The sequence below is a fragment of the Aethalodelphis obliquidens genome, unplaced genomic scaffold, assembly GCF_003676395.1.
Source record: "Aethalodelphis obliquidens isolate GAN/ISIS:26980383/991018 unplaced genomic scaffold, ASM367639v1 scaffold9, whole genome shotgun sequence".
In the NCBI taxonomy this organism is placed as follows: Eukaryota; Metazoa; Chordata; class Mammalia; order Artiodactyla; family Delphinidae; genus Aethalodelphis; species Aethalodelphis obliquidens.
The window spans coordinates 33992120-34017898 of NW_020837953.1; the positions used below are offsets into that span (position 1 = coordinate 33992120).

Here is a 25779-nt window from a genome sequence, read left to right on the forward strand (position 1 = left end):
GGCCGCACAGGACGGGCCGCACAGGACAGGCTGGGCATCAGGACTCGGCCGCCTTCCATGGCGGCATCTCTGCTTCACCAGGGCCCAGCACTTACCAGCACCCTTCAAGTTCGAGGCAAACCACTTACAGGATAGAGAAGGAGAGAGGCCTTGTTTACTTTCACCCTCTCCTTCTGGAAGACTTTCACAAAAGGAACTAGTGTAGCATTTGAAGTAATACATACGTAGAATTTTATTACTAAATACCATACGAGTATACAAAATGCATAACTGAATAACAGCTAAAAAAAAAATCCAAGAAATGTGAAATACACATTTTTTGAAATGATAAAAACATATCCATGAAAAATATAAAATGTTGCATATATATACAATATATACTTATATATATATAAAACATAAATGAAAATTGTAAATAAGAAATGTATACAGTAGTGAGCAGGCATGGCGGTCGTTTGACACCGAGGCCACTTCGTTCCAGTCGGCCGGCTCTGACTGCTGTCTGGTGTTGAGGAAGTACATCTATGAGGAGAGTATATCCACTACAGTGTCTTTCAAAAGTCATTTGCACTAGAAATCAAGTGTTTTCAAGTTAACAACTGACCAAAGGGTGAGGACTCATTGGTCTGAAGTTGATGGAAGAGTCAAGAACGGGAAGAGTGAAGTCAGCTTGGGGAGACAGGGCCCACTTCCCCCATCTGAACGGCAGCCCGCAGGAGAGGGGCTGTAGAGAAGGTCTTCCGAGGAGGAAACAGCCTGCTGGGCTTGTTAACCAACATGACACTGTCTCTGGCTGGGCAGGCCCTGGCCGGAAGTTCAGAGAATAGATTCAAGCATGAGATGAGGGTTCGGATCAGGACACCTCCCAGGTCCCTTCCTGGCCTTGACGTCTGTGGGTCTGTGACTTGAGGGCCTCTTCCCTCAGGGAAGGCATTCAAGTAACAGCACTGAGGCATGCGGAGAGGTTGTGTGTGGCGCGGGGCCACTTCCCAGCTGGCTCCTCGCCTGGGGTCCACTTCGAGAGGTCTGAGGCTGTGGGCGCCCAGGGCTCACAGCTCCTTAAGGATGATCTGAATCTTGCCGTCAAGCTCCCCCATGTCCAGCAGGAAGGCGACGTGGTTGCTGTAATGCTGAATGATGTTGTTGTCCATGTTGACCAAGATTCTGGAAGAGAAGAGAAGGTGTGTGTAGAATGGGCTGGGCCCCTTGTTTACAGGGCCTCTGAGTAAAGGGGGACAGTAATGGCTGCTACCTATCGGGCGCCTCAGCACTTCAGGCACCTCTTGGACTTTCTCTCTGACCCTCATAACAACCCACAAGGTGGGCACTCACTGTCCCACTTTACAGGGAAGGACACAATTCCCAGTGGCCGAGCCCAACTCAAACCCAGGCCTGCTGGCAGCCACGCCCACCTACTGCACCAGATTGCCTCTCCTCACACACACGAGCGCGGACACAACCAGCGCAGTGCGCCTTAGTCACCAGGCCAGACTGACCACTCGGACGCGGAGTGAGTTCAAGTGCAGCAGGCATGGCGGGTGGACCCGTGAGGTTTGGGTTCAGCAGGAGGCTGCGATGTGGCACTCAGATGTGCCCGCCTGACCCACAAGCAGGTGCCACGCAAGGCCCCCTCGGTTTCACCCCAGGAAGCTGAAATCTCAGGGATGGCATCGTGGACTTGAGGGGCTTGGCTCTCTCCCCCCACAGTCTTCAGGCAAGGACCTAGGCCAACCTGAGAGGGACAGAGCCTCTGTGGGTGTGGCCCTCTGCAGAGGGTCAAAGCCATAGTGTAGCCAAGGGCACCCCTCTAGGAGCTGCCTCCCCAGTGAAGGACCCACCGGGCTGTGACCTGACCTGAGCACAGCAGCTTCCTCTTTGTAATGGGGCAGGTGTTTTCCTCCATCCACCCCTCCATCCACTTCACCAGCATCTGCTGAGGTCTTTCCATGTTCAAGACCTTGCTCCAAACAAAAACAAGGGCCACATAGAGATCCTAGGTCCCGCCCTCCAGGAGTTTTGAATCTACTCGGGCCCGGGAGAATGGGTCCTTATAACCGTATTAGCCCGGTTCACAGACGGGGCAGCTGAGCAAAGTCATTTGCCTGGGATCACACAGTTAAGAGACGGCAGAACTGGAATTTGAATCTGGACTTTTGTCTCTTTCCACTGCATCATTTTTTTAGAAAAACAACAACAAAACCCAAAACCCTGTAATTATAAGTTAGGGAGTGGCATATAAAAGGAAGGGAAAATCCAGGGCTGGGGAAGAGTTCAAGATAAGGCAAGATTATTTAAGTGGGACGGGAGGGAGGGCGGTGAGAATCCCAGACTACTACTCCTGGCAGGTAGCCAGCCGTCTGCTTTCCCCGGGGACCCCAGGAGAGGCAGTGGCTTTGTCCCCCCACCCCGCATCCCCCAGACCAGGAGGTGTGATGGAGACAGCAGTAGGCTGAAGCCTGCGGCCCATGTCCAGTCGTCTCTGCAGTGGCACCAAGCAGCCGCTGCTTTCTGGAAGGAGGTCTGGGCTCAGGCTCCAAGGCCTGGGTGCTGACTGCCAGCATCTAATTATAAGATCCTGCTTCCCTGGGTCCTGTGTGCAGTGCCTTCATTTCACAGAGGGATCTTTGTCTGGGAGCTGCCGGCTGGGAACAGACCAGAGGAGACCAGGGCTGGGGCAGAGGGGTGGGTGCTTTGTCGGTGATGGTGCTTTTGTTCGTCTCCTACAGTGGCATTTACTGAGTGCCCTACGTGCACTAACTTGAAGGCCTACTCTCAGGCAGGGCCTCCCAGAAGGCCCGGAGCGCATGCCCGCGCACAGGGGATCCCACACAGGCCCACAGACCCGTTTCTCTCAGAGGTCAATGACAACCGGGCCCTAGAGGCAGGGGCTTGTCAGGAGCCGCTGTCCCAGAATGGGGCCTCCTGTCACTTGCCAGCTTCTGGCTGTCTTCTGTCCTAGTTCGCATAGAACCCCTGGCCAGCCGCCAGCAAAAACAATGTATTTGTTAATCTTTCAAGCACACTCAGTGGTGCTTGTAAAGCTGATTGTATCTACCTTTGTCCAGAGGACTTTCTGGAGGGTTCTGTGAAAATAAACGAAGCCAGTGATTACAGTTTCCTGTTCCTCAGATGAGGGAAGCAGCAGATGAGCCTGCCTCTGCTCTCCCAACAGGTTTTTTGGGGGATTCTTCTCATTTAGGCATCGCAGACAATTCTAGGCCTGAGGTTTCATAGCTGGGGTGTGTATGGGGTGTGGGTGCTTCTGAAGGGCCGCTGGGTGATGCCCTGGGCTATAGAGCTGGGCAAATATAAATCTGCTGGCCTGGCCACAGCCTTTATTTGCACATTGCTTAGCGGTTAAGGGAACAAGCAGGAGGCAAGATAAAACAGTGGGTGCGTGCATGGGCTTTAGACAGGCCATGCTTGCTCCTGCCATTACTAACTTTGTAACCCTGGGACTATCCCGAACCCCAGTTTCCTCATCTGTAGAAATAATCATACCAAATTCAAACGGTCAACGAGATGATGCTTGGGAGTTCCTTAACCCAGCGCGTGGCATGTAGGAAGTGCTCCACAAATGGAAGTTATCATAATTATAGTTGAAATATCTGGCTGGGGCTTAAGGGAAAGACTTGCAGCTCCGCCAGTGGGGCTATGGGGCATCTTTGTACGCAATCACACACAAGGCATTTCCCAGCCCCTCAGCGCAGCCTGAGGTGGGAACTGTACGAGAGGACGGCAGTGGCAGGTGGGGTGGCAGCCAGGGGGTGTGGACACTGGCACCAAAGGGGAAGTGGGGCTGGGCTTGTCTGGGCAAAGCAGAGCCTGCCCTCCGCTATGAGGTGGATTCCGCTCCACAGAGCATGTGAGCTCCAGTTCCCAGTTTGAAACCGAAACTTGGAAGGAAAAAAATACACAAAGAACCCTAGACATTCATACAACCAAAACCAAACGATCCTTTCCCAGGGGCTGCAGGGCTGCACACCTTCCCCCCACCGCCGACCCTTCTATGGGAGGCTGGGTGGGAGCCAAAAAGGGGAGGGAAGGAGGCCTGTCTGTGAGGAAGGAGGTGGCCCCTGGGCCTGACTGGATGGCCCTCAGCTTGAGTACAAAACATGCGTCAGTTTGCAGTCCCCTGAAAGAAGAGCCACAGACAGTAGCCCCAGGGCAAAGCCTGAGCACCTTCCAGGAAGAGCTCAGGGGGACTTAGTCTCAGGCTGTCCGGAGCTGGAGGGTCAGTCCAAGCTGTTTGGGGGCGGGGAGGGGCTGGGCGTGTTTCCCAGGGCCCTAGTCCAGGGTCCTCTAGGCAGGTAATGGCAGTCATGATTCCTCACTGCACAGGGGCCCCCATGCTGGGCTGGTGAAGCGACCTAGGCAGCAAGGGCTGCAGAGGCCCGGCTCACTGGCTCTGACGGGGGGTGGAAGCCTGGGAGGGCCGTCACCACGTGGCCCTCCAACTCCACCCCCCCATGCCACCCCTGCCAAGGAGAGATCTCCTGGTCAGAAAGCAGAGGCTACTGTGGTCCTTAGCACTAATCCTCTGGAGCCCATGGCAGGTGGCAGTCACTGCCCAGCCCCCTGGAAGGTAAAGCTTTACTCCTTCCTGCCTTATCCAGACTTGAAGATGGAGGAGGCCTGTGGAGCATCCCTGGCTGGGCTCCCTCAAAATGACGTCCAGGGGGCTTCCCTGGTTCCCTGGTGGCGCAGTGGTTGAGAGTCTGCCTGCTAATGCAGGGGACACGGGTTCAAGCCCTGGTCTGGGAGGACCCCACATGCTGCAGAGCAAATGGGCCCATGAGCCACAACTACTGAGCCTGCGCATCTGGAGCCTGTGCTCCGCAACAAGGGAGGCCGCGATAGTGAGAGGCCCGCGCACCGCAATGAAGAGTGGCCCCCGCTCACCGCAACTAGAGAAAACCCTTGCACAGGAATGAAGACCCAACACAGCCAAAAATAAATTAAAAAAAAAAAATGACATCCAATCACAGTTCCCTTCCCAGACTCATCGCCAGCCATTTCTTTCTCGGACCCTCTGATTCAGCCGGTAGCAACTTTGCTGGGCCCTTCTGCTTCTGTGTCTTTCCTCCACTGCTCCTGCCCCTCTGAACATTGCTTATCACCTCTGAGCCTCAACTTCCCTATCTGTAAAATGTGTGTAATGGTATCTACCTCACGGTATGGGTTAAATGAGGGTTTAACCCATGAGGGTTAAATGAGATAATGAGATAAGCTTAGCCTAGTATGTGGCACGTAGTAGGTGGTTAAGTGAAGATAGTCGTCACCCTCATCATTACCATTATAGTCAAATGACTTGGTTACCTTGGTTATTCCTGACATGTGGCCCTGTGCTTCCCTTTCCCCCTGAGTAGGTGGCGTATGAAGACCCTTGCATCCGGCTCCCACTCCTTTCCTTCCCAACAGTGATCAGTGTCTGGTCTCTGCAGGTGGCCTTGGCCTGATAGGGCGCTCTCCACCCCAACTCCACATCGCCTCTACCTCTCCACAAAGCCAAGTACAAACACAGCTCAGCTCCGAGCAGCAGGCCTCTGCCAGGCAGGGCGAACCTTCTGGGAGCTCCCTGAGCCAACATTTTAGAGGGAAAGGGGCAGGGTGGGGATGTGAGGAGGGAGAGGTGTGCTGGGCACTTACCCCCGCTTGCATTTCTTGTAGACTTTGTAAATGTTCTCCTCAGGGAACCCATACTTCTCAGAGATCTGGAAGAGAATGACAGGAGATTCACCATCTGCGGCCCAAACTGGGTTTATACCAGTCTTTTCTATCATGACTTTTAATTTCCTGATTATAAAATATATACCCATATTGTAGAAAAATACAGTGAAGAAAATTATAACTCATCCATAATCCTGTATCCCAGAGATAAACACTAATAACATCTGAGTGTATTCCTTCCTGTCTTTTGGCCATGTACACGGGTATTTTTATATCCCACGTAGATAGTTTTACTTATCATTGTATGTTATAAGCCTTCCCATATCACAACAAACTCTTGACCAACAGCATGTTTGGTGGTCGTAAACTATTCCAAAGGTCATCTGCCATTTCCCTCAATCCTTGCCTATCATCAGACTGGATTGTTCCAGTGCTGGGAGCTCCCCACTCACCAGCTAGCTGACCAGCTGTGCAAACCACTCGTGGAGATGGAAATGGTGCCTAGCTCATAGGGTTGTTGACAGAATTAAATGAATTGGTCTATGTAAAACACTTAGGACGGTTCCTGGTATGTACTAAATAAATGTCAGTGCTCAAATAAATGGTCATTATTACTTCAGAAGTGGTGCGACAGGGATGCTCCTGTCCTGCTGTGGGGGGAGGGGTGGATAACCCAAACACTTTCTCTTTCTAGCAGGAATTATTTACCCCATCTGATGGGTGAGGGTGCTGAACTTGAAGAAGATAAGGTATGCACACAAGGCCTAGCCTAGAACCCAGATTTCCCGCCCCCATCACATCCCAGAACATTGGAGCTTAGTCTACAAGTGAGGAAATTGCAGCTCAGAGGCCTCAGCAACCTGGCTGAGCTCACACAGAGTCAGCCATTTCTCCCCAGACCTCCTGAAGTCTCCCGTGGGGCGGACAGAACTGGTCTGGTTCCAGTTCCACCACCTGGGGTTGCAGAACTCTGAACAAGTCACCTTACTTCATGGAGCCTCAGTTTCCTCATGTGTAAAATGGGCGCCATGATGGGATGTACACACAGGTGGTTCTGCACAGGAATTGAGACGCTTACGTCAAGGGCCCGGCCCAGCGCCATCCCTGGGGAAAGCTCGGTCAAATGCCGCTGGTTAGTACTACTGGCTGCCTTGGAGCTGCAGGGAGCGGCAAGCAACAAGCTTCAGGCTGAGGTTGTCCTCTCTGGGCCTTTCAGGAAGAGGAGCCGATTCAGCTCCTCAACCGGTCTCTGCCTTGACAGAGATCTCTCCAGGCAAGAAAAGTTCTTAGACTGCTTATCTTAATGGCAGGCAATGTGGCTAGAGGCTATCAGGAAGATCTCAAGTCAGTCTAAGCAAGAACTTAGGAGCTTCCTAACTATATGTTGTACAAAGACAACTGCATTGTATGGCTGTCCCCAAAGCGATGAGCTCTCCACCCCTGAAGTATGCAAGTCAAGAGTGGGTGCCCACTTGGAAGAGCCACTGAGGAGAGAGCTGGGGCACCAGATGGGAGCTGACCCTTTAAGGTACTGTCCAACCCAAAGATTCTGAGTCTATGTTCTAGTGACATTAATGGCCTTTTGCGAGCCCAACTTCCTGGGGCTGGTGCCAAGCAGGGCTGATGCTATGTGAAGAGAACAGGATAACACAGCCGAGTGGAGAGAGCTTGGGCTGGAACCTCAGCTCTGTCACTTCTAGTTACCTTGGCAAGTCACCTGACCTAATAGCACCCACTTTTCAGGGCTGTTAAGAGAATATGGTGAGCTAGCGAATGCAGCACGCCTGACAAGATGCCTGACACGTAGTGGGGCTTCAATAAAAGATAGCTATGTTATCACTTGATTCATTTTCCCTTCCCCAACCTGACATCTTAGAACCAGCTGGCTTTTCTGTGTGGTTCGACCTTGAAACACAGCTGGCCCTGGCGGAGGCTGTGTTTGCTCAGTTTTTAGCTGAACCACAAAGCTGCCGTGGATTTTGTTCGGGGCTGTTTCACCTGCTCTCTGGCGGTTTGGGGGGTTGGGGAAGGTCTCCTTGACCAGACACCACCTTCAGCCGCCCCAGCCAGCGCCCCCCGTCCAACCACAAGCTGGAGGAATGAGGCCCTCTGGGAAAGAAAAAAGGGTATCTCTGGGGCCTGGCCTTTTGGGGTTTCATTCCCATTAAAATAGAAACAGGTTTGCAAAGCCAACAAAAAGCTCTGGCCTGTCAGACAGCAGCCATCAGATTAAGGAGGATTTATGGTGTGTGCGACTCCCAGGGTGGAGCCCGGGTTCTGGCTGGGAGATAACATCTCAGAGGCACACCTCCACCAGCCGGGCCCCACAGGCGCCCTCAGATGGGTGGGACGGATGGGCCACCAGAAAGCCAGCGTTCCAGCATATTCCTTCCCAGAGTCTTCCTGTGGGAAATCGGAACTATATGGCGAAGAGTCGGGGGAGATGGGAGTGCAGAGAGGGCCACGGCCAGGGTCCACAAGGCCTCTTACCGCACTCCTCAGGCCCTTCAGGTCCGGGGTCTTCAACATGAGGGCATCAAACACCTCCTCAGTCTCTCTCCGCACGTACAACAGCACTGAGAAGCAAAGGGGTGGCTTTTAGTGGTGCAAGGGAACATCTGGGGGTGGGAGAATCTTAAAAAATATTATTTGTAACCTAAGATTGATTTCTGCAAAAAGAGCAAATCCTTGCTGAGGGTGTGTACCCAGCTGGGAAACACCCCACCTGGCTCTGCGGGTCCCACACACTTGCTCAGACTTTGCTGATTTTGGTGGGTTTGAATCCCTGCTCTGCCACCTGCCAGCTCTGTGACCCTGAAGAAGTTCTTTTAATATCATTGAGCCTCATTTTTTCCAGATGGAAAATGGAGACAGCTCCGCCCACTATTTCACAGAGTTGCTGTGGGCAGTATTGATAGAACACCAAGTGGGGTGCAAGGCTCAGTTCCAGGCTGCTGGAAGCTTCTGATCCTGCTTGCTGGTTGGTTTCTTCCTGATGGTCAGCTAGAGCACCCCTCTCTCAGGAAGTCACAGACTTACTGTGTCAAAGACAGAAAGCCAGGTATTGAAAACCCACCCCACTCCTACCCCCATTAGAGAAAGTGGGGAGGACCTGCCCAACATCATGAGCCTGTTGCCTTACCAGCTGCCCCAGGATGCCCACGTTCAAACAAGGTCAGAGGCAGAAGCCCCCCAGCTCCGTGGCTGTCCCTCCAAGCACCCTGGATGCCCTCCTTACCCGCTCCACCCCTCACTCAAATCCTGGCCCAGACCCAAACTCCAGGGAGTAAAGCAGCCCCTCGTGCTCTCCCCACTGGGGTGGGCACTGCCCTGGCTGCCTGGACCAGAATCAGTCTGAGGCTTTGGGGAGGCCTCATGGAGGGCTGGGGCTGGGATCAGAGGACAGACGGGGTGGGAGTGAGGCTACCTCTCTGTAGATCATCTTCCTTGGCCTGTTTGGAGGGCAGAGGCTCAAACTCCTCGGTGAAGGGTGAGCAGGTACGCTTCAGAGGCAGCCTGTGGGGATGGCAGGGAGAGACCTGTGAGGAACCCAGAGTCTGAGGGGCCCCAGAGGTGAAGAAGACCCTATGAGGGTGGGCACAAAGCAGTGGGACAGAGGTTACAGGAGCAGGTTCTGGAGTTGGACTGCATGGGTTTAAATCCCAGCCCTGCCCCTCACTAGCAGGGTGACAGCCCCTCAGTGTCCCCATCTATAGCAGGGTGCTGCATAAAGTTGTGAGGCGGAAGGAGATAATGCACACTGCTTTTAGAACAGTGTGTGACACACGGTAGGCCCTCCATAAATATGGACTATTGTTTCATCATCAATAGTATTCTTTTTTGAAAGAATCAAGTTGGACGTGAGTCAGTGGGAGGAGGGAGGCTTGTGGATTTTAGAGTAAGTCAGACTTAGCTTCCAGGCTGCCTCTGCTTCCTAAAAGCTGTGTGACCTTGGACAAGTCATTTCACTTCCTCTGAGCCTCAGTTTCCTCATCTATAAAGTAGAGCAATAACCCCTGCTTGCCTGACTCACTGGAGCTGTTGTGAGGTAATAAGTGACATAATTTGGTGTGAAAGAACCTTATGAAAAGTACTTCTTCTTTATAAGGAGGAGACTGATATCAACAATACACGATCTTCATAAAGTACTTTCCCATTTACAAAGATTCTGTTACATGCCGCTTCTCACATCTGCCTCATTCTCATGAGGCCATTTTCCTCCTTTGACAGATTTCTAGCTGAGGCTTGAAGAGGTGAAGGGACTGTGGCTGACAGAGGGAGGGACGTGCAGGTCCATCCTGGACTGAAGGGCCAAGGGGCCCTGGCCACCCCCTTGGCCTCCTGGAGTCTGGTGGGTGTGGGGGGAGGGGACACGGGGTTGATTCCCCTAAGTCCTCCCACACAGCTCCCCTCCCTACTCTCCGAATCTGTACCACCATCTCAGAGGCTTTCTCTTTCCCATTTTACAAGCAGGTGTCTCGCCAAAGATTCTCCAACTTTTCAAATAAAACAAACCCATAAAAACTCAGGCAATTTCAGTGAGAAAGGAGCATGAGTCTAGCTTGGGGGTTGGGGGCAGAGTCTCAAGGCTGCTTCCTCCGGGCCCAGCCTCTGGCTTGGGGGACAGCAAAGGGAAGGGCAGGCTGGGAGCTTACGAGCAGTAAAGGGGGGACAGGCCGGGAGATGAGGCCCCTGGCTGCTTCTCTCCGTACCTGTTGGAGGTGCCGTGTCCTGCTGAGGGCACTGCCTGCAATGAAGAGAAAGACATTTTCCATCACATACAGGAAGATGAGAGTAGCCCTCAGCTGCTGGAGGCTTTCTGGGATGAACAATCTTTGTGGGGAGATACGGGGGAATGCAGCTTCAATGGCTTTCTAGATACGGGGGAATGCAGCTTCAGTGGCTTTCTAGATACGGGGGAATGCAGCTTCAGTGGCTTTCTAGCTCATTCTGCTCAGACGTGTGCCCTCAAGTGAGCCGAGACCTTGAGTTGAAAGGAGGCGCCAAGCCCCAGCTGGATGAGTCAGGACTCAGCGGACACACGAGGTGCTAAGGAAAGGGTGGCAGAATCAGCGAGTCCCATCTGAGCCCCAGCAGGCCCAGAAGGGCTGGAACTGCAGACTGTCCTGCAGCTGGTAACTAGGTAGTTGGAGCTGAGGCAAAAGAAGTGGAGGGGGAAGAGGCAGTCTTTCTGAACCCTCATGTGTGCCTGGCACTGTACTACCTGGTGCAGCCATCACCAGCCCCGTGAGGTAGGACACCCAGGCCCCGAGAGGGCAGGGTCGCTGGGGGACCACCATGGGGGCAGAACTGTGGCTCAGAACCGGGCTCTCTGCCTTCCCACACCCCTGGTGCCCTCTCTCAGGCTCACAGGCACAAGCACTGGCGCCCCACTTCTTCCTCCCACAGGGAGCTTTGAGCCCAAGTGGTCATCTCCCTACTTGAGGCCTCTGGTTGGGGAGAGAGAGTGGGTTAATGCAGCCTCCTGGGCTGTGGGGGCCACAGAACTACTTCAGGGCAGCGAAGGGGGTGCAGCAGACACAGAGGAGGCTTTGAATGTGAGCCAGGGCTGACCTCAGGACTGGCTGCTCTTTCAGCACCATAATCTATCTTATTGTTTGAAGTCACTGCACTGAACACATCCGTACACCGAGGGCCATTTCTGCAAACATTCCCACCTAAACGGTGGGAGCTCAGTGGAAGGCAACAGTCAGATTGTTTAATATGGAAGCAAACTCACAGACAGGCTCTGGGGTCTTGATTCTGCCACTGACTTGTTGAGTGACCTTGCCTGGAAAATGGGAATAGCAGTCTCTACCTCAAAGGATGGCTGGGCTGGGCTGCCCAGGTGAGGTGAGGGGAAATGAGACAATGCAGCAAAAGGCTGGGCCCAGCACCGCGGGCCGGTCAAGGTGCTTGGTAAACGGCTCCCTGTGTTGAGAGGTGGTGTAACTCATGGTAACGGGCACTGTTTCTGAAGCCAGGTTGCCTGGGTCCCAATCCTGGCTCTGCCACGTCCTATGTAAGTTTGGTCTCAAAGCCTCAATTTCCATGCCATGAATCCAGGGAGAATTGTATTAGCAACACAGGGAGGTAGTGAGGGCTAAAGGAGATAATGCATGGAAAGCACTTAGAGCAGCGCCTGGAGGAAAGTGAGCGCTCACAGGTGTTGCTGTGACGATTATTATCCACCCAGCTTTGATGCGGCTACAGTCTAACTTGGGACCCTGATATTAGAAACCTGCCCTGTGTGTGCTCCAGGAGTGAACATTTCGATGGGTATGAGGTCCATTTCTTTATTAACATTCTTCTCTTCAGTAGAAAAGGTCACTGAAGTTATATGGCCATATATACATTTTTTTAGTTCCCTGGGATTCAATAAAGATAATTTGATGATATCAGGACCTATCAACATCTAAATTGGCCTGTAATGGCTGAGTAGCAGGTTGCTCCCTGCTGGTCTGTGCTAAGACAACCCCACCCAGGGGCCACAACCCTCTCTCAGCCCAAGACCCTCACCCCTCCAGGTCGCTGCAGGCCAGAGAAGTGCACGTTGGGGATGAACAGCACTGGCGGGGTCTCCAGGTCTGCCTCAGGCCGCAGGTAGGTGGTCTCATTGCCCCTGAAGCCGGATAGCAGGGAGCCCTTGATGCCTGATGGGAAAAGGAAGGCATTGTCCCGTGAAGTCCCTCCATTTATGCCTCCGACCACTGCCCTCTAGTCTCCTATACCCTTAACCCCAACCCTGCCCCGTTGTGACCCATCCCCACTGACCACTGTTGCTGGAGTCGGGGCACTTGACCTTCCTCCGGAACTGCTTCCGCTCATCATCCCGCATCTTCCTTTCCGCTCCCTGTGGGGGATAAGGGAAAGGTGGTCACCAATGGTCTTGGGAGGGGCTGGCTGCTTTGCCTCTTAAATGTGGGCCAGCCCTCTGGTGTTGCTTTCTCCCCAGAGTGAGACCAGGAGATGGGAAGGTACCAGCACTCGGCCCAGCCCAGTGCAGCCCAGCCCTGAGGTCAGGTAGACCATGAGAGACAGAGAAATAGAAAGACAGAGAAAGAAGAAATTGAGAGAGACAAAGAGGTGTGGGGAGAGAGGAACAGAGAGAGAAACAGAAAAGAGAAAGGGACTCGGAGAGAGATAAGAAGAATGAGAAATGTGAAAAAGACAGACAGACACAAAGAAACCTGAAGAACTATTTACAGAGATCTAGAAAGAGGTCTTCAGAAAGAGGAAGGGATGAGAGACAGAAATGCAGAGAGCAGAGGAAAATATACATAGAGAAACCAAGACAGACGAATGACAAGCACACAGGAGAGACATTCAGAGAGCAAAAAACAGAGACAGACACGCCCAGAATGGCTGGGGAGGATGCACAGGTGGGGGCTGGCCCTTCTCCCCCCCAGGGCCCAGCAGAGGGTCCACCGCAGCCACCTTGTCACAAAAGATCTTGATCTGGCAGACAGCTCGGTGTACCAGGCGCTCAGTACCCGAGCCACAGTCGTAGGTGTCGACCTGCAGGTTCAGGGGGACACCCTTCACCCCCTTCTGCGAGGAGAAGTCTGTGCTGAGACAGTTGATGCCGATAAACACCTGAGGACAGAAGAGGGAGCTAAACAGCTGACCTGGGTCACCAGGCCACCCTGTATAATTATGGAGCCTACTGTGTGCCCGGCGGTCACCCTTAATTTCACAACGCCCCTGGAAGGCAAACATCACCACCTCTCTTTTACAGACGGGGAAACTGATGCTCAGAGAGGGGTGGCAGCTGTCCCAAGGCGACACAGGGAATGTATAAGGGAACCAGAGTTTGGGCTCAGGTCCTCATCAGTGGACAATGCAGCTTTCACTAGGTTGCCAAGGGCAGCCCAAAGGATCAAGGCCCTGGGAGGGAGACTAAGGGTCCTTTAGGAGCTTAAAATCCAGAGCCCATTTTTTTGCGACTCAGAGCAAGGAGGTAGAGAACGGCCAAATCTCCCTCCCCGCCAGCTCCACAAGACCGCTTTCCTGCTGGCCCTGGGCCACAGCGAGTGAGACACTGCCCGTATGCACGGCAACCACCAGCTCTAGCCATAGGTGAACCAGGCACCCCCATTGTACAGCTGAGGAAATGGAGGCTCTGAGCATGGACGTGACTTGTTAACGTTTCCACAGGGAGTTGGGCAGGGCGGCGTGGTGGAATGAGCCTGGACATCGGGCCACTTAGACCTCTGCCACTCAAGCCATGTGGCTTTGGATAAGTCCTTTAATCTCACGGGCCTCAGTTTCTTTATCTGCAAAATGGGGACAATTAAACCTACCTCTTGTGGCTGTGAGGCTGGCAGAACACCTAGGGGGCTTGGATATTTTGTAACTGTTGTTGTAAGTGGGACAGTTGGAGTCTCAACCTGAAGCCTATGTGCAGCTAATGGCAGTCTGGGGTCAGTCTTAGTTGGGCATCACTTGGCAAGCTCACCTAGTGATTGCCTACTGCTGACTCCTCTGTGGGACCCTAGGCCAGACCCCACTCCAGGCTGGCCCCTGTTCCTTGGGGCATTTCCCTTGGAAATGACCCTGACTTGCACAAGTAGGGGTGGGGTGTGGTACCTGAGCAGACCCCCTTCCTTCCCTGGCTGGGGGGGCCAGGCCCACAGGTGCATGCCAGACATACCTCCCCCTCAGCCAGCTCAGCCCTAATGCAGCCCCCACCCAGCTCACGCCTGAGAAAGACCCAAGCCTGGGGGCTTAAGAGGCTGTGAGAAAATCCCAACCGAAACCCACCTCTCCCTTCCCACGAAACTCATTCCCCCCCTCCCTGAACTGGAGGCCCCAGCTCCTCCCCCAGTCCCTGGTGTCTGTTTGAATAATAATAATCCCTCGCCTTTGTGCCTCCCTTTGTTGTTTTCAGAGTCCCTTCACCTCCATTTTCTCCAGGCAGCCTGGGCCACCCCATGAGGCAAACCAGGGAGACAGGGATTAGGTCCCCAGCTTTTCTAGGCCAGAAAGGCCCTTGCCAAGAGCCAGACCCAACCTTGGTCTGATGGGGTAAGTCTGGCCCAGGTAGGTGAAGGGACAGGCCCAGGGTTACCCAACTCGAGTCCCCAACACGCAGACTAGTGCTCTTTCCATGATGCCACTTGTCCAAACAGAAAACCAAGACACAGAGGGACACTGCAGCACAGGTGACTTCAAGTCTGGTCTCAAGCACTAAACGGCTTAATCACTGGTGTGAAAAAGAATCACCAGAGGCTCCATTTCTCAGGCCTGTCCGATGGGCCTGGCATCGTGCCTGTCTCTTTGACGTGCGTGATCTCATAGGATCTTCACCACAGCTCTAGGAGGCAGATTATTCTTCCCTTCCTATGCGCTCAGAAGTGAGGTCATGGGTTTAAGCCCTCATCTACCAGACTCCAAAGCACTTCTCCTGCAACACTCTGCACTAGCCCACAAGTCAGGAGACCCGGCGTCAGCGGCAGCTTGCCGTGTGGCCACGCACAAGGCTTAGTTTTCCTACCTGGTAAATAGGTGGATTGGATTAATTAACAACTGCCACTGCTCATGTGCCAGGCTGTGCTCTACCTTTTCCTTATCTCACCCGATCCTCACGCCAACCTATCAGTTGGTGCTATGGTTACACCCCAATTTTCAGCTAAGGCATCTGTCCAAGGTCACAGAGCTGGGAAGTGGGCCTAGCGTTTCTGGCTTCTCCACCACTATGTATCCTGCCTCCTCCACTGGTGCCCTCATCGGAGCAGCTGCCACAATCCTAGGTACAGGTAAGGCCTTTTCCCAGGATGGGGACTTCCTGGCAGCCTAGCCCCGTCCTGGCCATGGCCCCAGCACTGACCTTGGCCTCCTCGTTGACGTTCCACACGAAGGACAGTGCGTTATACGCCACCTCCTCGATGTGCTGCACAGTGTTGAAGTTTTCTTTGCAGTCAGCTGAAACCACAGGAGACCAGAAGGAGCGTCAGAAGGGAAGGGATTTGGGGGCCCCATGGGGAGGGGTCATTTAGGGGGTGGGCCTTGTTCTTGGCAGGGACTTGTATCCTCTCCCCCAAGGACCATGCTTCAATGCAGGGAGGAAATTAGTAATTGTGCCCTGGGCTACAGGTGGAAAAACTGAGGTCCAGCCTGAGAAGCAGATCTGTCCAAACTCCAGAGGGACTCCTTCACTTTGCCAGCTAGGCCAGGGCCCTCATGATTTTGTGGTGGAGCTTATACTTTTCATGGGATTGTGATTTAGGACATCTCCCAGACAAAGCAGTAGTAGTAGTAGTAATAATCACAGTAATAGTGGTAGTAATAGCCATAGTAACAGTCGTAGTACCAGTACTACTAGTATTGAACTAGTCATATTAAATACATGATGGTACTACTGTCATTTATTGAACACTTACAATATGGCAAGCCTTCAGTTAATCCTCACAACAATGCTATGAATATTCAGCTTACACATGAGGAAAATAAAGCTCAGAGAAGTTTGGTCACTTGCCCAGGGTCACACAGCTAATAAAAGGTAGAGTAAGGACTGGAGTCCGGCTCTGTCTGTCTCCTGAACCCAGGCTCCTAACCACTTTACTAACTGGCCTCTCAGATAAGTATCTGAATCATCCCTATTTGTATTATGTTCTCTAGTACACGTGGCTCCAAGGCAGAAACAGCACTGCAGGCAGGCAGGGCAGCTGCCGTTTTCCCAATTGACAGCTGAAGAAACCAAGGCCCAGGAAGGGGAGGTGACACAGGTCACACAGCCAGGAAGAGAGTGATAGAGCCAGAGCCTGGAGATCTGAGGATGGACTGTGCCTCCCACTCATCTCGGGGCCCGGGACAAGGTGGCACACACAGAAGGCCTTTCCCCCGTCCCCTTCCCTCTGACAAAGCCCAAAGGTTCCAGCTTCCAAGGCAGAACTGCCCTTGCACTGTGCTTCAAGCCTTCCAAATCACCCACTGCCTGCACTGTTATGCATTTGTGTCTCAATCGGCCAAGCCCCCTGATGGGGACAAGCAGGTCAGCATCCCAGGGGTGTATATATCTGACACTACTAGGGTCCCCAGGGTCCTGTTTACCCCAAAGCAACACAGAAAAGAGGTCATTGCTTCCAGCCAACAGATGCAAATCCCTGCAAACCTCACAGCGTTCGACCTGGAGACAGGGGCCAGGCAGGCGGCTGGAGTCAGAAATAAGTCCTGCAGAGGTCAGAGGGGGCTGGGAAAAAGTGGCACAGCAAGCAAGGCCTAAGTGGGGTGTGTGTGTGTGTGTGTGTGTGTGTGTGTTTGTGTGTGTGTGTGTGTATGTGTGTTGTGAGACAGAGGAAGGGAGACTGGGACGGAGGGCTCGGGCGGGCTCTCACCCACATCGATGACCCGCTGCTTGGCGGTGGGCTGCCGGGAATGCCAGTGCTTCCAGAAGCGCAGCTGCTCCACCGGGCCCTTCTCGTTGTCGAAGACCACCATGACCACACTCTGCAACACAGCAGTCACTGTGACCCCAGCCTCAGAAGAGGCCCAGGCAGCCTCATCCCTTGCCAGAGCCCGGGTCAAGTGGCCCGGCCCTTTGGCTTAGTTTCCCCCACTCCGTGGCAATGGGCAGTCATACAACAGCACCCTCTCTCCCTGGGGTCCCTGGCAGGCAGGGCTGACCCGACCCCCGCACCTACTGCCCAAGTACCTTGACTTTGCTGGAGGACAAGGCAAGGTCTTTGCCGCCCGCTGGGGTCCGCAGGGTGACAGGGTAGAACTGGCCCTTGTTGAGGTAGGCCATGGGTGACTCACCCGATTTGATGTGGATGGCTTTAGGGGAGCCCAGGGTGTACTCAAAGTCACTGTGGGGAGGAGGGAGAGGAGAGTGAGGCTGGGCTTCCAGCCAGGAGTATCCCAAAGGGCAGTAGGGCAGGAAGCCCAAGGCTCTGCTATGGCCTTATTATGTGACCTCAGTAAATCACTTTACTTCCTGGGGCCTCAGTTTCCTCTTTTTCAGAGTTTCTATTTAATGGCTTTGTTGAGCCATAATCCTCCTGAATAATGACTAATGGAAACCAGAGACCCCTGAGGGGTGACAAAGTTATAGGGACGACTAGGACAACAGAACCCTGGTTTTCTAACAGGGTGCTGAGCTCTGAGGTCCTTGTCACAGCCCAGGAAAGGGATGTAGAAATGACTCTCTTCTTTTATGTGCCTTCACTCCCCTCTTTTCATTCTCTGACGATGCCTGTTCTGGGGACAGTAGGTTCTTTCTGCAGCCCACTGCCCAGGTGGCCAAGGGTCCAGGGAGGCTGACTTACCTCTTGGGGCTGGGATAGTCCTCTGGACATGGCGGTTCCGGGGATGTTTTCAGGATATCTGGGAAGAGCAGCGACTGCAGAGAAACACAATCCAGAGAAAATAAATGACCACATTCAGTTCTGCTGGGACCTCAGCCCAGGGCCACTGCATACAACTGTGAATGTTGTATAGTGTACAACCTGGACAACAGTACATGGCAGCCCTGCCTCAGCTCAAGGACTCTTTCTCCCATGGATTCCAAAGCTCTGACCGCCTCACTGTCTTCTCTCCTTCTGTACACGTGTGACTAGACCCAGGGAGGCTGTGAGGGATATGGGGGTGGGCCCTCACCTCCTGTGGGTCATCTTTGAAGGTGCTGTCAGGCTGCCAGCGCTGTGTGGGAGGCACCCCATGAATGCTCTCAAACAAGGAGCTGAGGGAGCCATTATCATACACATCACTGGTGGGCAGCAGGTAGCCGTCCACAGAGCCAGCTTCCAGCTTGCTGGGGCCTGGAGTGAGGAGAGCTGCCTTGCCCGGTGTGGGTGCAGCCCCCTCCAAGCTCATTAGGTTATTCTTCTTGAGCACATCTGGGTACTCTGGGGCTCCAGACACATTCTCTGTCAGGAATTTCATGAGGTGCGTGGGACTTTCAAGGGGGGTGAGGTCCATCTCATATTCCATGCCATGGTAGTACCTGAGGAGAGACAGGAGGGATAAGTGCGTGCACCTCTTCTCTCTGAGAGGCGGCGGTTCCTTGGCTAGATTGGAGGGTGACCATCACACTGACATACTGACCTCTTTTAATCCATTGTAATGTTAGGTCTTACCAACATGTGTGAAACACGATACTGCAGCAAGCCAGTGTGTCACAGGGATAAGCAGGGAGGAGGGTGTCAAGAATGGAACCAAGTACAGGCTCAGAGTTCAGGGGGCAAATGTCTGCTTTATCCGTTACAGTACTTGGTAATTAAAAAAACTGAAGGTTTAATTATTTATTTCTTATCCAGAGTCAAATGTCTCCACACTAAAAAAACCGTATTGAGTCATCCATGGTGTGGGCAAGAGTGGGTATTTGTGAGTACAGTTAATGTACGTTGAGAAAAAGGTCTGAAAGGATATACCCCAAACTATTAAGGGGGGCAGGGAAGTAGGATTACAAGAAACTTACTTTTTTACTTTATTTATTTTTTAGCAAAAATAACAGTGTCTTTAATGCATTTAATTTTACAGAATCCAAAGAATTTTTACATATGGTCCTCACTTGGTTGTCAAAAGAGCCAGATAGGGCTTCCCTGGTGGCGCAGTGGTTGAGAATCTGCCTGCCAATGCAGGGGACACGGGTTCGAGCCCTGGTCTGGGAAGATCTCACATACCGTGGAGCAACTAGCCCCGTGAGCCATAATTACTGAGCCTGCGCGTCTGGAGCCTGTGCTCCGCAACAAGAGAGGCCGCGATAGTGAGAGGCCCGCGCACCGCGATGAGGAGTGGCCCCCACTTGCCACAACTGGAGAAAGCCTCGCACAGAAACGAAGAGCCAACACAGCCATAAATAAATAAATAAATAAAATTTAAAAAAAAAAAAAAAAAAAAAAAAAGAGCCAGATAGACTATTTTCACACATAAGGCCCAGAGATTCACATAATCAGAGACACTGAGTGAACACACAGACCTTATAATAAGATGATTCTATTACCAGTGGGTGCTCTCATTTAATTGTGCCAGTCTTCCATTCCCACCACCATACTTCTGTTTCTCAATGCCCAGCCCCAGCATGGATATTTATTTTTATTTATTTATTTTTTTTGCGGTACGCGGGCCTCTCACTGTTGTGGCCTCTCCCGTTGCGGAGCACAGGCTCCAGATGCGCAGGCTCAGCGGCCATGGCTCACGGGCCCAGCCGCTCTGCGGCATGTGGGATCTTCCCGGACCGGGGCACGAACCCGTGTCCCATGCGTCGGCAGGCAGACTCTCAACCACTGCGCCACCAGGGAAGCCCTGGATATTTATTTTGTTACTACACCAAATTTATTTTTAAAAAGTAAACTAAATTTAAAAGTAGTTACAACAATAGGTAGTTTAATTATTATAATTATATAAATATTGTTTCCTGGCTGGTCAAATATTTTACTATAACTTTTCTTAGAACAACTTTTGTTGTTATTGGAATTATGATATTAACGAGTTTTTTCATTTTATAATTTTCTACTTGTCTATTCATAATTTCCCTAAAACTGTCATACACCTATAAACAATTTTCTTCAGATGAACAAGTATATTATGTAATCCACCGGTTCGTTCCTCCCTCCTCCCCTTCCTTCCTTCCTTCCTTTTTCACTTTATACGTTTCTACAGAGTTTGAATATTTTATAACAAGTAGGTATTATTTTATAATCAGAAAAGCTAACAACATTTTAAAAAATTAGTTTTGAGAAAAGTCTCCTGAACCAAAGCCTACAGTTTCTAGCAGTGGAGGGGCCCTGAGGCAGCTGCCAGAGTCGCAATGCCTGCCTTAGCAGTTTGGATGTTCTCAAAGGCAGAGAGGAGACCAGAAGGTTTCCCATCAGAAGCCCTGCCCAATGGGGGGAAAGGAAAAATGGAGAAAGGGGGCAGGGCCCTTCCAGTGCCCATCTGGCCATGAGCACGGCCTGGGCTGCTTTCTACAAGAAAAGGAACATCAGTGCCCCGAGGCACTAATGCCAGGCAGAGGCCCAAGAGAGCCAAGGGAAAGAAATACGGGAACATAGGTGTCCCCTCCCTTTGAGGCTGCAGGGAGGGTTTTGGAGCTAGGACAGAAAAGCTTCCATCAGGGCTTTTCTACCACTATGGCTTTGAAGTTTGTTTTCAGTAAACTCCAGCTCACATGGCCTACAGGCACCTAGGATATGTGTGTGTGTGTGTGTGTGTGTGTGTGTGTCTGTGTGTTCAGGCAAGGTCTCACTATGATTTTGTGGGCCCTACTCTCTTTTGCCTTCATAGATCCCTTCCTCCATAAAAATATTTTAAAAACCTTTTACAATTGCATTGGTATAAATACAAATATAACCCAGGTTGGATTATATTCATTGTTTTCTTCTGACTTTAAAATAGATTACCTCCTGTGCCCAGGGGATAAGGGGCCTAGAGGTGGGGGTGGGGAAGGGCAAAGGGCCAGAGATGGTGGCGCCGGCGAGCCTCACCTCTTTCCTTGGTCGTTCCGGCCCCCGGTGCTGGAGGATAGTAGCCGCTTCTCCTTGGGGCCCTGAGAGGAGAGGAAGCAAGGATTTATGCATAGCTCTTGGGTAAGATCTGGCTGTTAGGAGCCTCAACCCCCTGCGGGGGACTTGGCCGGGCAGGGTAGCTACCTTGGTCACTGGGAGAAAACCCACCAGTCCTTCGAATTGTCAGGCCATCTTTTAGTCTGAGCCCCAAGTTACAGAGTGGGGAGAAGTACCCCAAGATTAGCAGTTAGGAATCATGGAATTTGGAGTCAAGCAGGCCTAGCTTAAGTTCTAGCTTTACCACTTAAAAGTGCTGTGTGACTCTGGATAAATGACTGTGCTTTTCTGAGATTCAGTTTCTTCATATGTCAAGTGGGGGATTATGAACTCTACTTCAAAGGGATTGCGAAGATTTATTAATAAAAATAATGTTCACTGTTCTTTAATGGAGTACTTCCTATGCACTGGACCCTGTGCTATGTGCCTTCTCTGTGTCCTCTAATCTAATCCCTATAACAACTCTATGATGTCTACTAATGTTATCCCCATTATATGGATGAGGAAACTGAAGCCAAGAGAAGCCGTCATCTTAGTGATTAGGAGTGTGGACTTATTGGATTTAGTTCCTAGATCTGCCACATATTGGCTGTGTGATCTTGCGCGTCCCTTAACCTTTCTGCACCTCATTGTTCTCATCTGTAAAACAGGAATAATAATAGTAATACCAACCCCTGGGACTGTTGTGAGTGTTTAGACCAGCACCTGACACGTGGAGAGGACTATGTAAATGTTACCTTTCATGATTATGATCATAATATTGTTGTATCTTAGAACATCCAAGTCATTTCTCCCTGAGGCCAATAAAGCCAGAACAAGGTCTCCGACCCAGCCTAGTGACTCCAGTGCCTGGGTTCTTAGCCTCACCCCGTGGAAGAGCATGAGGAAGAGTGCCCGGCACAGTAACCAGCATTCAGTAAGGAATGGTAAGTGGTCACCTTTAGGACTATATTGCCCAAAGCCACATTGCCAGCTTGTGGTAGGAACAGGTCTCGAACTCCCAACTTGGTGCTCTTTCCACACCATTAGATCATGTCTTTACTATACACAGTGCTGCTCTGAATCTAACATGCTCTGGGATGGGAAGAGGGGGCCAGGTGTATCTCACCGGAACACTATATTGCAATAAACCACTGCAAGCGTCACCTTCAGAGCCTGTCCCCACCACTCTGGCCCTGGGAATGGCCTCTGGCCCAGGGGAGATGCTGCTAGATTTTATTTTATGGCCCAACCTCAAGCTATATATCCCAGGCTGGAGTTTAAGCTCAGACCTAGAATTCTGGCTCCTACCATGTCCCCAGGCTGAGGCAGTCAGTTCCAATTTCTTTTCCATCAAATGCTATGAGGATGTTATCAGTCTGCTGGGGAGAAGGTAAGGTAGGGTAACCATACTACTCCAGGATGAGAACCAAAGCCAGAGAGATAATTTGGGGCTTTCTCATATCTGAGGCCACTTCCCCCCTTGGCCTCTGAATTTACAGAGAGTTTACCTTCCTTTGTGTAGTAGAATAGATAAACTACTTCTTGGGCCTGTGAATTTGATGGCTTATTTACAAGGTGGCTTTAAATCTTCAAGTTCAGATTCAGTTATCACAACATTTAGCTATTCATGTCCCCCAGCCTGGTATCTGGGAAAGTCTCTTGGAGCAATAACCCAGCCTAGGAAGAGTAAGAAAGTTTGCTGTATGACAATTCAGACAGATGGGTAGTGGCTGCCTGGAGTACTAGGTTGGAAAAGATTTTGTGTCCTCATATACCCTCAGTGAGAATACAGTTTGTAATCCATTAGCAATGTCTGGCACAGGCACTGGAAGAGGGGTGATGTCATGTGTTATGTACTTGTGGTTATTGACAGGTTTAAGCACACTCATCATATATGAGAGGGCCTAATTCCTGTTCTCAGGAACTGAAAGTCTCCCAGAGTCAAGGCCAAGGCCCAGGAAACAATTAGAGAACAATAAAAGATGGTCTGTCAGGAGGTATTACAATGCATATAATGGCAGCGAGGGTATGAACGACAGTGAGACACTCAGGAGAGGGAGAGGTGATGTGGCAGCATGGCTTCCAAGAGAAGGTGGGCCTTGGGAAGGGCCCTGAAAGAAGGGAATGGATTCAAGAGCAAAAGGCATGTTCTAGGTGGTGAGGTTAGAATAGGCAGGTGGGGATGACAGGGCAACTGGAATGACCTAAGGTACAGGGGCAGAAAGAAGACGGTAGGTTGGGGGTATTGCTGTGGTGTGTAAGGCCAAGGCATTGATCCATTCAATCAATATGTATTGAGCAATGTGTGGCAGGCAGTATGGGGTGCTAGGGGCTCGGTAATGATCATGACATGACTCTTGCCCTACAGGAGCTCAGTGTCAGGGGGGAGATGGAGGAACAAATGCACAAACAGCAAGTTTCTAAGGATAGCTTCAAGGAAAAGGATGGTGGTTGCTGAGGGTGCCCAGAGGAGGCACAGAATGGGAGACCCCAGAAAGCCTTCCTCACCTCCGGTGGAATGAGCTGACATTGAAGCTGAGGCCCAAAGCTGAGAGTACAGTTTAGCTAGGGGGAAGGGGAGGGTATAGGCAGAGGGAACAGCATGTGCAAAGGCCCAGAGGTGTGAAAGAACATGGTGAGGGGCTAGGGGTGGTCATGGTGGGCTAGTGAGCCATGAGGCCTAAAAGCGAAGACACACAGTCAGTTAGAGGGGGGCATGCCCAGAGGTGGCAAATGTACCATGTAGTAATCGTAGAGGAAGCTCAGGGCTGCAACGCTCTCATCGTCTCCGTTGACTCTCATCATGGCCTTTGTGGCCGCCGTCAAGGGATTTTCAAGGTAGGTCTTCCAGGCCTCATCCTCGTTAGTGTAGGGGAATTTCTGGAAGTTAACTGGGTCGTTCTTTAGCAGCCGTACAGATCTGAAACTGCAAGGCAAATAAGGAAGGTCAAATTTAGGCTGTCCCAGCAGAAGTTCCGCGAATGATCAGCCTCAGAGCAACACCCAGGAATTCAGAGAGTTACCAGCCTTGAAAACTTGAAACTGCTTCTTCTGTCATCATTGGGCAGATGGAACAGTAGAATGTATCCAAACTCTGGAGCCAGATGCTTTGGGTCACCACCAAATGTTACCATGTAGAAGCTGTAGACCTGGGGCCTCAGTTCCCTCATCTACAACATGAAGACTGTAATCCCAACCTCGCAAGGCTTCAGAGAAGATTCAGTAAAATGCTCCCATGGTAGATACTTATTCAAGGGGAATTAGTGTAACAAGGATGGGAAATAACAATGACAAGCTGCAAAGAATAAAATTTCCAGGTAACTCAGCATGAGTTCTTCTGATGAAATTCTCCTCAAGACAGAGAAAGACACAGAAGGCTGGAGATCATTTCAACTTAGAGAGTGTGGTGAGGGACAGAAAGAGCCACAGCAAGGAAGCCCATAGGCAGAACCTGGTCTTGGGAAATGGCTTTTCAGATCAACATTTATTGTAGAGTGCCCAAGCAGCTGCTCAGATGCCAGGAACTGGAGTGGAATGCTGCAGGGCACCCCTAGGCAGGCAGAACCTGGGCGCTGCGCTGAGAACTTGGACAAATACAAGCCACATAGGCCCACCGTACTCTTAGGGGCCCACGAAGGCATTGTACCTCCTCTTTGGAGGAGGCAGACATTTTAGTTGGGAACCCTCAGCACGGGGGATTATATCACTCAGATATGTAGGGTGAGTGTCCCAGGAATAGCAACATAATACAGATTAATGATGATGATGATGAAAATAACGTCTAATCTTTATTGAACACTGACCATGTTTTAGGCACTGAGCTAAGCACTTTTCATGGATTATCTCATTTAATTCTCACAACAACACTGTGAGGCATGTACTATTATTTTTCCTATTTTATACATGAGGAAACTGAAGCTCTGAGAAGCTAAGGGAGTTGCCCAAGGTCCCAGTTAGTGGGTTAGTGAGTGGCCCAGAGGGGATTCAAGCTTGAGCAGGATGATGCTGTAATATAGAATAGCGTTCTCAAACTTCCACTGCAACAGAATGACATGGAAGGCTTGTTAAAACACAGATTTCCAGGCCCCACCCCTAAGTTCCCTGGTAATGCTGATGCTGGTAGTTTGGGGACCACACTTTGTGAATCACTGGTGTAGAACATGCTCTTAATCATGAGCAAGGGCATAGAGGTGGGAAAGTTCTGGTTATGTTCACTTTAGAGCAAAGAATGTATGAAGGATACTGGTAGGGGAGAAGCTGGGGACAGCCAGGCTGAGAAAAGAGAACTCCTGAGACTGGTGTCCTGGTGCCCCGGTGCCCCCCGTTCTAGGTGAGTCATAGATTCTCTAATGTTAGAGACAAAGGAATAATGCCAGCTGCCATTTACTATACTATATATGAACCCTTTCCACTCATCAGCTCGCTCCTTACAAGAACTTCAGAGGTAAGGACCATTTGCTGCAGTTCACAGATGGAGAAACCCGAGACTTGGAGGAGATAAGAAAATGCCCCCGAATCACCCAACTAGTCCATGACACAACCAGGATTTAAACCCAGGCTTGTCTAGTACCAAAGCCACACATTTTCCACTAAGCCACACAGCTTTACCATAGTGCAAGAGGGC

At 51.4% G+C, this 25779-nt stretch overlaps 1 protein-coding gene across 3 annotated transcripts in view; it reads right to left on the reverse strand.

The window, feature by feature from the left end:
- Positions 1 to 204: 204 nt before the first annotated feature.
- Positions 205 to 25779, reverse strand: part of GRHL3 (grainyhead like transcription factor 3) — a 35953-nt gene continuing 10378 nt past the window's right edge. For 2 of the 3 annotated variants that reach the window (XM_027109691.1, XM_027109690.1), the window contains exons 2-16: positions 23895 to 24081; positions 21096 to 21157; positions 18268 to 18613; positions 17937 to 18010; positions 17324 to 17477; positions 17007 to 17118; positions 15500 to 15594; positions 13108 to 13266; positions 12445 to 12523; positions 12190 to 12323; positions 10383 to 10417; positions 9098 to 9186; positions 8161 to 8246; positions 5650 to 5714; positions 205 to 1164 (exon numbers count right to left, since the gene is read on the reverse strand). In XM_027109691.1, coding sequence (XP_026965492.1) covers positions 1050 to 1164; positions 5650 to 5714; positions 8161 to 8246; positions 9098 to 9186; positions 10383 to 10417; positions 12190 to 12323; positions 12445 to 12523; positions 13108 to 13266; positions 15500 to 15594; positions 17007 to 17118; positions 17324 to 17477; positions 17937 to 18010; positions 18268 to 18613; positions 21096 to 21157; positions 23895 to 24081 — 1792 coding nt within the window. In that variant the 3' untranslated portion in view covers positions 205 to 1049. Of the gene's footprint in view, positions 1958 to 5649; positions 5715 to 8160; positions 8247 to 9097; positions 9187 to 10382; positions 10418 to 12189; positions 12324 to 12444; positions 12524 to 13107; positions 13267 to 15499; positions 15595 to 17006; positions 17119 to 17323; positions 17478 to 17936; positions 18011 to 18267; positions 18614 to 21095; positions 21158 to 23894; positions 24082 to 25779 lie in introns of all 3 variants that reach the window. The other variant, XM_027109692.1, reaches the window with a different exon arrangement.